Source organism: Mixophyes fleayi, chromosome 2, assembly GCF_038048845.1.
Source record: "Mixophyes fleayi isolate aMixFle1 chromosome 2, aMixFle1.hap1, whole genome shotgun sequence".
Taxonomy (NCBI): Eukaryota; Metazoa; Chordata; class Amphibia; order Anura; family Limnodynastidae; genus Mixophyes; species Mixophyes fleayi.
Genome location: NC_134403.1, coordinates 66,894,536 through 66,908,558, shown reverse-complemented (window position 1 = coordinate 66,908,558; position 14,023 = coordinate 66,894,536). Strand labels below are relative to the sequence as shown.

The 14,023-nt window shown below is 40.6% G+C and overlaps 1 protein-coding gene across 3 annotated transcripts in view; it reads left to right on the top strand.

The window, feature by feature from the left end:
* RARG (retinoic acid receptor gamma) overlaps positions 1-6,616 on the top strand; it is a 145,187-nt gene extending 138,571 nt beyond the window's left edge. For all 3 annotated transcript variants that reach the window (XM_075199174.1, XM_075199175.1, XM_075199176.1), the window contains 5 exons: positions 1,509-1,672; positions 1,852-2,028; positions 3,194-3,398; positions 4,707-4,865; positions 5,889-6,616. In XM_075199174.1, coding sequence (XP_075055275.1) covers positions 1,509-1,672; positions 1,852-2,028; positions 3,194-3,398; positions 4,707-4,865; positions 5,889-6,079 — 896 coding nt within the window. In that variant the 3' untranslated portion in view covers positions 6,080-6,616. The remainder of the gene's footprint in view (positions 1-1,508; positions 1,673-1,851; positions 2,029-3,193; positions 3,399-4,706; positions 4,866-5,888) is intronic.
* The last annotated feature ends 7,407 nt before the right edge of the window (positions 6,617-14,023 follow it).

Genomic DNA, 14,023 nt, shown 5'->3' with positions numbered 1-14,023 from the left:
CTTCGCAGTTACTGGCTGTAATGTCATTTTACCCCCTTCATTATGTAATATTTTTCACGACTGACGGCTCAGAGCTGGATGTCAGTGACCTTGAGACAAGACAGTTTGGTTCTAATACTGTATCTAACTTTGATTTACTTACTTTCTTTGCCTCTGTGATGTTAACAAACAGCCAGTTTGTCTTGCTCCTCTGTAATGTGTACAGTGGTTGCTTTTTAGTAAGATATACGACCTAAGAGGTAAGAAGAGACTAGGGATTTGAAAGAGGAGCGAGAGCATCCATCTCTGTCCCCTGTAGTGCTTTAAACCTACCACCTGCAGGCAAGGACAGAGGTCACAGTTCTGGGTTAAAGTTCAGGTCAGTAGGTATTTTATAATGGTGCTCAGACAGCAGACACAAGACTAGTATATTTTTCCCAGAACGTCCGTCACTCCCACTATTAGAGCTGTATAGTGATGATCCCTTCAGGAAACTACATCCAATACAAACATCATTTGCACAATATAGCTCTTTTCATTCTTTCATTTATGCTTTTTTTTCAGGTTATCTGCACATTACTTTTGGCAATATAGACAAAATATTTGAATTATGGTTGCAATAATAATTTCCTTGCAAGAGTATGTTACACTTAAAGTGGAATTAAAGGAGGCAAAGACCAGCAATGACTACATTTGCTTTAAGGGAGCCCACAAACCCAAGAGAGGTCTTTCAATTATTGGGTTGAACACAAGGGGCCTGATTCATTAAGGATCTTAAATTAAGAAGTTTCTTATTTAAGTCTCCTGGACAAAACCATGTTACAATGCAAGGGGTGCAAAACAGAAAACTAATTTGCACCCCTTGCATTGTAACATGGTTTTGTCCAGGAGACTGAAATAAGAAGTTTCTCAAGTTAAGATCCTTAGTGAATCAGGCCCAAGACCATTAAACCTAATATCCAAGTTGCCTTTTATGAAAGTGCTGCTAGTAAGATTCTCAAATGTATAAGTAAAAGTCCTAGAACTTGTCAGAACTTGAGACATTTCACATTCCATCTACAAATGCAAGCTATTGATTTATGTTATCAGTCATGTCGGGCTGAGGGGAGGCTGGTGGCAGTGTCCTTCAGTAGGATTACTGGCAGGAAGTCTGCTGTGTATGGAAGAATATCTCCCACCCATCATGATTACAACTTGAATAGCTTAATTTCTGATGAGCTCCTGAGTGCTTTACATATATATTTGTCAATACTATTAATAATTTTTATATAAACCAACTTCTTATTCGTTTAGTGATCCTTTAAATGAAAGGTTAACACTGTACTATAATTGCCACTGACAGGGTGTGATGTGTGAATTGTAATTGTAAGCAGCAACAGCTGCAGAGCCTGAAGTTGCCTAAGTCTGTACTTGTCTCTATTTATGTGGACGTAGAACCTGAGTGTGTTTTCTAGTGAACAGTACAAAGGCCTGAGAGAACGACAGGTATGTGTGCACACTTTCTAATCCATGTTCTATGTCTTGTACAGCTGTACGAAATGACAGGAACAAGAAAAAGAAAGAGATAAAAGAAGAGGTGGTGGTACTGGACAGCTACGAGATGCCCCCTGAGATGGAAGAGCTTATCCAGAAAGTCAGCAAATCTCATCAGGAAACCTTTCCATCTCTCTGCCAGCTTGGCAAGTACACTACGGTAAGAGATGGAGGTGGGCGCTGGATGTGTGAGGGCAGCAGAGCGACTGAACAATTCCATGGAACCCTCTGTTCATTACTGGAATAGAGGGTGGTCTTAAAGTAATGGCCTTGTACGACTGGGGGGCTGTGAGTGCTGCACTTAGTCTGGCAGTGCTAATAGTACTGTGTTCTTTGCAGAATTCCAGTGCTGACCATCGGGTGCAGCTGGACCTCGGCCTTTGGGATAAATTCAGTGAACTCGCCACCAAATGTATCATCAAGATAGTGGAATTTGCCAAGCGCTTGCCAGGCTTCACCACATTGACAATTGCCGACCAGATCACACTGTTGAAAGCTGCTTGCCTTGATATCCTGGTGAGTAGAACTGTAATATCCGACCTTCTCTTTCCTGTCCACTTCTATTAAGTGTACGTTTCATGAGATTATTATTAGATTTCTATAGTGACAACATTACCTGCCGCGCTTAGCAGACAGTGCACAAGTTCCTGTCTCAGCGTTTGTCAAGCGAATCAGATAATACAGAATCAGATAATGTCACCTTATTGTCTGTCAGTAGTTTTCTGAAGCAGCTGGTTATAGTCAGCAATAGCCCTGTTTGAATTTCAAATCCATGAGCTTTAGTGGCACAGTTTTGTTTTCGATAGTATGTGGATGACTGGTAATTCAGCAGCAGCAACATCTTGCAGCCCTGTAGCACCTAAAAGTATTGTGACTCAGGATATCTTGAAGGAAATGACACCAAAAGTTGTGCATAGTGTGCATTTATATCCCCTTATCTCTGGCAATACACAGACAAAGGTTTATGTTATAATTTCACATGCTATTGTCTGCTTCTAAATATACCATTTCTTATTTGACAATATTGAAAAAAACAATCAATACAGAGACATTTGGCTGCTCAATAGATGCCTCCATTCTAGAGATAGGCAACCTGTGGCTCCCCAGCAGCTGTGGAACTACAAGTCACATGAGAGCCTGTCAACCACACAATGGTTGTAGTGCCACAGTCTATGTAGTACTGATATATACAGTACACTCTATGCCGACAGAGAGGAAAATACCCCCAACACTATATCATCATAAAATACATTTATTTAAAAGCTCTTCATATAAACATCATACAGAATAAGAACTAACACTGAGAATTTCACACAGATGAAGAAAACAGTGCTGTTTGGCAGTATTAAAAATAGGGACAGGAACAGCAACAGCTAAACACAGTCATATGTGAGATTGCAGCCCAGCAGGGGACCATAAATCAGGCAGAGTGATCTACCCCAATATGACAAATGTCACCACTTACCCTATGTCATGACTTCCTTTATTTACCATCAGTCACATCAATGACTTGTTTTATTACCTATGGTTGGAATAACACTAACAGCAGTTCTTTAGGAAAATGACGTAAATTAAATAGTTTTCAGTGCAAGTCAGTTGTCATGTTGTTGTATATCTGCCGCTTAAATTAGTCTTCAAAATGCAGATAGTTACAATGGAAATGTTATGTTTTTTTGTGCAGATGCTGCGAATTTGCACACGTTACACCCCAGAACAAGACACCATGACTTTCTCAGATGGACTGACCTTGAACCGGACTCAGATGCACAATGCTGGTTTTGGTCCTCTCACAGACTTGGTTTTTGCCTTTGCTGGCCAGCTTCTCCCATTGGAAATGGATGACACAGAGACAGGACTCTTGAGCGCCATCTGTCTAATCTGTGGAGGTATTACACCCATTATACCTTTGCTTATAAATATGTCTTAAAGGATAATTACAGAATTGAGAATGTCACTTCAACGTCCTTCTTACTAGTGCTTTAGGACAACCCCCTCCTGAATTTTATGCCATACATGGGTCAGTTTAGCACTTCTGTAAATATCTCTAACTGTAGCATTTATTTTTCATTTGTGGGCATCTTTTACTGTGTGTGCAGAATGTGTCTGTAAGTTATCAGATTTATATATTTTGAAGAGAGATTCAGCAAAAAGTTCTAGATCTGACAAACTGAATGTTGTATTAGTGCTATGGAAAGGTCACACACTGCGTTAGAAGGAATACTGCATTGTATTAGGGGCAAGGGTATGCCAAGCTATTCTGCAGCCTAGGGCACAAAATAAAATGGTGCACATCTCATTCCTACAGAAACATTTGGTTATGAGTAGTGTCATTTTTTCTTTGACGCATCAACAAGTAAGAAGTAGTATCAGAAACTAGGACATTTTACCTCAGTTTAACTTGTTTGTATCTTCTGTTTTATAACTTTGTTTGTCTTTACTTCAGTCTTGAGACTACCCCCAAGTGTCTTAAGACTAATCAGGGCTCGTTCACACATATGCCCTGGGAAATAGATAAAAACATAAGGCAACTAATGTGAGCTCTAGACTAGTACTGGTAGTGTGCACTAATAGAGAATTGGGGCCCCTGCTTTCTAACATTTTAAACAGGATGTGATCACAATGATGGGAATGGCAACTTTTACTCTTATTTGTCCTAGTTTAAAATTCCTTTAATAATGTGAGAGAAGCTGGTGTGAATAAGCCCTCAATGACTTTATAAATGTGCTCAGTGTTGTCCTCTATCTAACCACCTACCCATATTATTATTGCTACAAAGGATAATTAGAACACTGGTAAATAATTGGTTTTCTCTTTGTTGGTACCAAGGCTAGTATACAGCAGTTTAAAGAGGGCCTGACACCTCTGTGACAGGATCTCTTTGTTAAGTACAAGCTTTGAATAGCCTGCAACCAGGGAAATTAAATATTATAAATATGGCAAAATCAGGCCCATTGAATCCAGAGGCCACTCGATTGCGCCATATGTCCCAAAGCCACATGTTCTCTGTATGCTGTTAGGATATATAGTACACATTCTACCGGTTTCTTTTCTGGAAAAACTATGGGGGAGATTGTTGTTCGATACCTTGTAGTTGACAAAGGAGAGTCTTGCAGAGAGGCAGATCCTCTTTAAGAGGTAAATGAAAATGTTTCGTTACATGGTATAAACACTTGCTTTCTCGCTGTTTCCCATAGATCGGATGGACTTGGAAGAGCCAGAAAAGGTAGAAAAGCTTCAGGAACCATTACTGGAGGCCCTTAAATTTTATGCTCGAAGACGGCGACCTAACAAGCCTTACATGTTCCCCCGTATGCTTATGAAGATCACTGACCTGCGTGGTATCAGTACCAAAGGTAATATATTTAAAGGAACAGCTTTATATGGCTATTCAACATGGCTATGGTGTGTTACTCTGTGTTGTGTTCACCTGAATGCGAATGCAGTTCCACTGCTTGTCAAATTAATGATGAATAGGACAGACAATCATCATCACCATTTATTTATATTCACATCAGTCCCTGCCCCATTGGAGCTTACAGTCTAAATTCTATAACACACACACAGACAGAGAGACTAGGGTCAATTTGGTAGCAGCCAATTAACCTACTAGTATGTTTTTGGAGTGTGGGAGGAAACCGGAACACCCGGAAGAAAACCCATGCAAACATGTGGAGAACATGCAAACTCCACACAGATAAGGCCAAGGTCGGGAATTGAACTCATGACCCCAGTGCTGTGAGGCAGAAGTGCTAACCACTAAGCCACCGTGCTGCCCCCAAAGGATGCAGCCGTTCTACATTTATGATCAGTCAGTTATTACAGCTTCCATGAGTATAGTTGCAGCGTTTGTTATACTCTGCCCTACACAGCACAGACCATGGTCGGATGTCAGACTGATTGCATGTAATGACTCAATAGAGGTGCATTTCAGTGGTTGTGCTAGATGATCTGATGTTGGGATTGTCACAGCGATATTACCACGTCTACCAATGTGTGTTTAGCAACACGCCTGTGTATGGCAAAAGAACCAGCATCGTGTTTGGCTCTCAGACACAGCTGCTGCACAGTGAAAAAGGTGGCGGACCTACAGAGAGACCCCTTCACAATATAATGTCCCATGCAAAGAAAGATATTCTGCACTGGTATGCTAAAATAATTGCAAAACTAACTCACAACCAAGGGCTAATACAAATCCAACTGACTAGAATATATTGCCGACAAGAGTGTTAGACATGATTACATATCAGCAGGTAAAATGAATGAAATAAAAATGTGTTATAAAGAAAAACTATAAAAATGTTGTGTGAGATTTACAGCTGCAATTGAAATGATCCTTTTAGAATATAACAGTAAACACATAACTGTTCCATCCTTAGGTGCCGAGCGAGCAATCACATTGAAGATGGAGATCCCAGGACCTATGCCTCCACTGATCCGTGAGATGCTGGAGAATCCGGAGGCTTTTGAGGATGGTTCCGACACCCCTAAACCAAGTGAACCTCCGTCCAGTGAAAGCAGCGAGGGCAGCCCTACAGAGGAAGATAGCAGTGGTTCTAAAACCCCCTAGCCGTCCACAACATGCAGGGACAATGTCCTGCCACTTGAACTTTTTCTAAGGGCCATCTTGGCTTCACCCTCTGTTATTTGAGGCATTTCAGGGTGAGCCAGATAAGCAGGGTTGTTAGCCTTGCTCAGTGCCCAATACTGCTCTTATTTACTGATGCAAAATAAAAGACTTGCTCACTGAGAGGACTGGAATGGGACTTCATAGTAAAGAACAGTAAAACTCCTGAGACATCATGGGGTATCTACATAAATGTGACTTACAATATGGGCACTGCAATTTAACCCCCAAATAAAACAATATGTACTGGAGCTAATAATGCTTGAAAGTGGACTGGATAATATTAAGGATACTCTTCCACTCACTCAGTATTTTGCCAAAGATTTTTGATAACCAACCATCGACCCTCTGATGCGGCGACTCTGTGAGAGAGGACAAGTAAGATGGCGAGCCCAGCAGATGTGGCGCCAGAGAAAACACCTGTCCTGGAAGGGTCTAAAGCACATTGCTCTGTGTGTGTACATATATATATATATATATATATATATATATATATATATATATATATATATATATATATATGTGTATATATATATATATATATATATATATATATATATATATGTACATATATGTGCTTGTGTATATATATATATATATATATATATATATATATATATATATATATGTATGTGTATATATATATATATATATATATATATATATATATATATATATATATATATATATATATGCATTGTTAAATATATTTGCTTTTGCAATTTTTTATGCTTTTATTTTTTTCCATTGGCTGAACGAGGTCATATGACTACAAATAAAGCCTGTTATACCTTTACAATGAAATAATTGTTGTGAATTGACATATAATATAAAATTGCAATGGTGTCACTGCCTCAGTCCGCTTCTCCCAACCGCGGTGGAGGGGATATTCAGCTGACCATCCAAAGTGATGGGTGAGTATTTTCTTTCTCTCCGGAACTGGGAGGATGAGTTGGACTTCACCTCCACAGTCTTGGGGTACATCTGCATGGTGAGTCCTACTTGCCTTTAGCAGTGAAATGGATAAGATGTAATAATTGTAGGAATCCCTGTATTATGCCCATGATCACAGAGCTTAGTCCATACAGGACCATATTTATTTCCTTGTCTGAGGGTTGCAAGGTGACTTCACCCATTGCTTTCTATGAGGTTGATTAGAACATTGCATTCATAAAAGCAATAAAAAGTAATGTCCATCCCCATGTAAAGAATTCTCTGACCCTGAAGCTCAGCACAATATTTGAAGACAACCGATCTGGCTCATGCCACAGGCGGACTCATCCATTCAGTCTAATTAAATAAAGCAAAATAATTTGCTATGTGCTTTATGGGGTGGCAGGGGAGGCAGTACATAGTATTGGGACAGTTGTCCCCTGACATCCTTTTAACTACCACGTCATCAGATTTATTCCCCTACATTACACTTCAATGGAGCTTCAAGGGATGGATATTGTGCAGTTAGGTGGACATTCCCGCTCTAGTAGGTGGCTGTAGACCGCTCACAAATTATCCTGATTTTACAGATACTGCGAGGAAAGTGAGATCGAGCAACAACACATTTAATACCAGTATAATAAAAAGTAGCGACACACGTAACAATGACAGTGGCGATGTAGCCCGTAATCGGGGAAGGGGGGGGGGTCCTAAAGGATAGCAGAAAGGACGTGGACTGTAGGCCACATATCTACAAATGTTGATGCAAAGTGTCTGTAAGGGAGCAACTCTCAAGCCAGTAGGTGGACATGTAGGTGCATTTGCACATAATCTGTTTAAAAAATTACCCCTTGTGTGTTGTCCTGTGTATAAGGCTACATAAAGTTGTATGTGCTATATAAATAATTGTAAATAGTTATATTTAGGGATCTATTTAACAAACAGATAAAGTGGAAAGACAGCACTTGCAGGACATGATTATAAAAGAGATGCTTACTCCCTATGTTGGGAGTTATGTACAAATGGCCATTCAAGGGTGTTTTCAGGGGAGGGGATGTTGGTTGGGTGTGGCATAGAACTTCTCACGTGCAGACACGCCCCCCATGTGGGCGTGTCCCCATGCAAAAAAATTTACACATACTAAACTAAAATAATAATAATAGCTTTTGAGGTTAGAATTTGTTTAATTAGGGAGTTGGGCATAACATTCCAGCACTACTGACCTGCTATCGTCTGAAGGTTAGCTAGGCTGGTCCAGGCTAATGGAATGATTAGGGCAAAGGTATCACCTCAAACCAAACAGTTATACAAGGCTCTAGTCACAGCAACTGAAAATCAATAGAAGCAAAATAAACATTTACTTGACATGTTTATATTTGAAACATTGTTTATATTTGAAACATCACTTACAGAACATCACTTACAGAACATTATCCCAGAGAGCTTACACAAACAGTTTATGCAGAGCCTAATGTCCCCAAAGTGTGCCATTGGAGGGGGTGGCCAGTATACATAGATTGTGGGCAGCAAGTGGAGAAACTGTATCCAGAGTGTGAGTTCATCTGGACGGTCTGTGGAGGAATGTCTATTACAGTGCTACGCTATGGTGAGTTAAGATGATCTGGGGCCCTGGGCTGTAACCCCATACATGAGTTTCGACTACATGTCCAACTACATTATGGAATACGTCCCACTGCAGGTGTGTAGTGAGCAACATAATGTAATTTGACATGTAGTTGAGATTGGTCCTGGGTCACATAATGCCACCCCACTTCTTGTCACACATTATGTTCCCCCATCCTCCATACCTTGTTGCATATGCCTGTAACCCTCCATCTCCTAGTCAGACATGCCCCCCACTCTCCCCATGTGACACATGCCCTGACCATCCTATGCAGCCGGCACACTGTTTCCTGTTGAGCGTGTTGCTCTCATTGTATTTCCGTCTCGGCTTGTTGCTAGGCAGCCAGAACACTATGACTCTAAGCGATCAGATGATCGCAATTAGCCTGTTGCCTGCTAGGGGCTCGCTCCTAGGGAGCGTTCTGATTGGGCCTCATGTGTTTAAATTGCAGGCAGACCTTAGACCTGCCTGTTGCAGCATTTTTGCCCTGCACTATTTGTGACACCTGTTGATTTGCATATTTTCTGTTTGCTTACCTGTTGCATGAGCATGCTTGTTCCTGGATATTCCTTTTTTGATGCCAGCTTGACCCTTGACTTTGTTTTTGGACCTTCCTTGCTCACGGCCCTTGAACATTTGCATTGGTACTGGTAATTTGTGTACCTTCTGGTGTACTACTACTCCCAGCCTCCATTATTCATCGCTACCTTTCTAAGATAAACCTTTACTACTCTGAGTACCTGTGAGAATATCGCTGTCTATGGGAATGGTCGGCTTGCTATAGGTGAAGGCTTCTCATTGAATAGTTCTAAGAGTTTATCTGGCTTCAAGTGGGAGCTGTTACATTTGCCACATATGATCCTCAACCTTCTTCCCATTGTTATATAATGTATGGGACAATAAGAGAGAGGATGAGCCATATGGTACAATGGGTGGGGGGGGGGGGGGGGAGTAAGCTCTATTGCTATTTGGACGGATCCTGGAATGTTGGTGCCCTGTATAAAAAAAGGACAGTTACATTCACCTACTGGAGAGCCGAGCACCAAGTGAACACTCTAGACCTCCCTCCAATCAGTCCCAATATTAAATGACACTCACATTTAATAAATAGGCCTCCTTCCCCAAACTAGCCACAACATTAAATTAGTGGTAGTAAATTAGTAGTATTCACATTTAATACATAGGCCTACTTTCCTCAACCTACCCTGTAATTATATGATTTGCCCTGACATTAAATATAGAGACTCCATATTATTAGCTACTACCAACCTCACATTACATCAACAATACACTTATTAAAAATACATTTACTAAAAAGAGATCCTATATTAAATTAATAGCCCCATTAAACTCAAGAAACTTGCTGACTGACTCAAACATGTTTGAGTGTAAATTTATATATTTTTCTTGTTTTTAATGGGAAACCTTGGCAAACCTAGAACTTGAACAGCAAACGGCTGTGACATGCAAACACCAGTATTCACTATTCAAATAAATAGTTTCTTGTAAATACTTTTCGAATATTAAAAAATATTTAAACTGTTTAAAGAAAAAAATATTTTAAAATACCAACTTTAGCGTGAATGGAAAATGCAAATTTGAATCGGGATCAATTGACAATTGTACTGCAAACATATTTGTGGAGAGTTTTGAGCATCTCTTCCCTTAATTTAAAATAAATATGAAAGAAGTTTGCTCATATGCTTATAGCATGTTATATAATGTGGCTGCGGGAGGCATGTAACCACATGTCCCACTTTTTAGACATTTCACACAGTGCCTACTTCTGTATTAAAAAACAGGGATTTTAGGTTTCTCATATTGCAAGATATGTTAAGCTGGTCAACCTTAAACAGTGTAGCATTAATTATACTGATTTCATTTTTGATTCCTCTAAGGATTGACCAGATAAGGGATCACTTTATTGCAGATGGCATACAGGTAGTGAAAAAAAGGAAACACTGATATCAAGTCACTTCATTGGGCGTTTCTCCAAACCACAAGCCGCCAATAAGGCCTGTTTGTGCTGTGGCATCTACCAATGCGTGGAATTGTGCAGGAGGGAGCAGCATCATTATTCCACAAGACAGTCACTTTCCTGGTGGATGGTGGAGGAAAATGCTGTTTCAGCTCTAGTTCCATGATATCCCATAAATGCTGGATTGGGTTCAGATTTGGTGATTGAGGCCTATGGATAAGGAGAATGCCTCCCCTACCATTATAGCGATACCAGAACGATTGACTGTTGTAGAAAAGCACTCAAGACTGTAGAGTTCCTTAGGTACTACACTTAAACTCTTCCATCTGTCAGGGACATGGTGAAGGATGATTCATCTGTCAATTTCCGCTGCTTGATTTGCAATCATTTGACCTGCATTTGTGTGCTTGTTTTGCCTTACACTTCAATTGAATATACGGATATTATGATCATGTAGTTTGTGCATCTGCCCACTGTTGCCCTTATCTGATGATGTCTTTCCCTCATAATCCCATGCTGATATCACCTTAGAAATCATTACTTATAAAACACTAGCAAGTTGAACAATAATGGCTAATGAAGCTCCTTCGAAAAATACCACAGCAGTCACCCTTCTTTCAAAGTCACTTAGGTCTCCTCTTGTAGCTAAGCTACCCATTATTATAGACAACCAGTGAAGTCCAGCATTTTATACATGGCCTGACCATGTTGTGATGTCATTTGCTTCATTAATGCACAAGCCACCCCTGCATCTCCCTTTGCTTTAAAAATGCTTGGTGTCTCTCCCTTAAAGATGGCTGCACTTTCGAACAACCCTATGTCCCACTTTATCATGTTTTCAGAAATATCAAAAAGTTAAACATTTGGGAAGGCAGTGGGAAATTACTAGGTGGTACCAAAGAGTATCCAAGCACCAATGTCAAGGGTTTTTTCCAAGGCCTACTGGAATACCATTTCAAATCAGCTGTTAGACCTAGAAAGTTCAACTGGTGCCACACCTTCTGTGGACCTGGGGAACAAGTGTCCCAGCTCTGTGCGCAGTGGTGAGCTTGATGCCAAATATTGTGGCACGCAGCTACTCATAGCTGGTAGATAACCACAAGAATGTCCATGCAACAGAAAAGCGAAAGCTTACTCCAGAACCAGAACAGACATGAGGTGAAGTATAATATAAGTGATGGACAGCAAACAAGGAAGCTGACTCTCTTAAGATTTCTACAATGGCTATATCATCTTGAATGTTTCCGACTTCCACATACTTCCTCCATAAACAGCTACAATTGTTCTCTGCTACCTTATTTATCTATTGTTCCCCACATCTCTTAGATTGTAAGCTTTTTTGAGCAGGGCCATCTTTACCGTTTCATGCGAGTGTATGTTAATTATTTGTATCATGATCACCTCAGTGTACAGCATTGCGTGAACTATTTTGGTGCTTTATAAGTAAAGGATAATAATAATAATGTATATGTGTTTCTATTCTTTGTCCACTAAATCTACATTGGAAAATGTGGAACCAAAAATCCATGTATTAAATTCAGACATAAATATTTGGGACCTGATTCAAGTCAGAAGGCAATTTGGCTGTATTTTACTTGTTTAAAAAGAATATGCAACGTTTGCGTAGTTCTGCCTGTATTCGAATCAAAGCTTTTCTTAAGAAACTTTATGATTTGAATAGGAGTGAAAATACACTCTGCATAAACAGTACTTTCCGTAAGTATAGACACACATAACAGTCACATGCGTAGGTACAATAATTTCACTTCAGAATGAACATAACTTTTATATGATCATAAATTAAAAACCAATTGCTAACAATATAATAATTTTTTTTATTTTCAGATATAATCGCGATCTCTCTATAAATATATTATAAATTATTTTAAATTAACTAACTAAATAATTTATGCAATGTGTACAGTACATACCATTGGCCTGTTTCATTAAGGAGAGCACAGCATAAAAAAGGAGTAACTCTGCACCTAGGCAAACCCATGTTGCATTGGGGGGGAAGGAAAATTTAAAATGTGGGGACAGATTTATAGTTGGGGTAGGGCATGTCCTAGATCAACTTTAACTGTCAGTGTAAAAATAAAGCTGTCAAGGATTTGTGTGCTACATAAAACCATAGTTGCCTACTCTCCCGGAATGTCAGGGAGACTCCCGAATTTTTAGGAGTTCTCCCGGACTCCCTAGAGAGCAGGCAAAAATCCCGGATCCAGATTTCGGCGTTGTTGAAGATGGTGGGGGAGGGGGCTAAATGTGTCATTGTGGCCCGCCCCCTGCTGCGATTGGCTAAAAATGCCTGGGCTTGACAGGGGCGGAGCCTAACGGTGCACTGCGTGTGGCCACGCCCCCTCGACGGACCCCCTCCCGGAAAGCTGCCTGCAAAAGTTGCCAAGTATGCATAAAACATCAGCCAGTATTGTCCTTATTTGCAAAATAATAAACTAATTTGCACCCCATGTGTTGTAACATGGTTTATTCAAGAGAAGATTTACTCCTTTTATTGCCTTGCTCTTCTTAATGATTCAGGTCCAATGTGTTTTGAAAATAAATCTTAATTACATACAGTTGTTCTGTGATAGCTACTGAGATGCCCTCCATGCTACTTTTACCCCCTTCATCACATTCTGCCATGCTGCTTTTGCCCCTCTTCATCCTCCTGTGCCTTTTATCTCCCCCCTTTCTTCATCACCCAGTCCCTTTTACCCCCCCCCTTTCTTCATTCCTCTGTGGCTTTTCTCCCTTAATTCCCCTGTGGCTTTTCTCCCTTTATTCACCTGTGGCTTTTCTCCCTGTATTCCCCTGTGGCTTTTCTCCTTTAATTCACCTGTGGCTTTTCTCCCTTAATTTCCCTGTGGCTTTTCTCCCTTTATTCCCCTGTGGCTTTACTCCCTTCATTCCCCTGTGGCTTTTCTCCCTTTATTCCCCTGTGGCTTTTCTCCCTTTATTCCCCTGTGGCTTTTCTCCTTTTATTCACCTGTGGCTTTTCTCCCTGTATTCCCCTGTGGCTTTTCTCCTTTTATTCCCCTGTGGCTTTTCTCCTTTTATTCACCTGTGGCTTTTCTCCCTGTATTCCTGTGTGCCTCTCTTCGCTTCTACTCTCTTTTACTTATCTCTGTATTTCTTCTCTTTTCTGTCTTCTCTCCTTTCTTCTTTCTTCCGGGCCCCGCTCCTCACTGAATGACGGGCGTGACGTGATGATGTCACGCCCGACATTCAGTGCAAACAAGGGAGGGTGGACGCCGGTGCCGCGATCATGTGAGTATACAAATACTCACATGATCGCTGCGCAGGGTACCGGACCGGCCCACACAGCCATCGGCCCTTCTGCCAAATGCCAGAA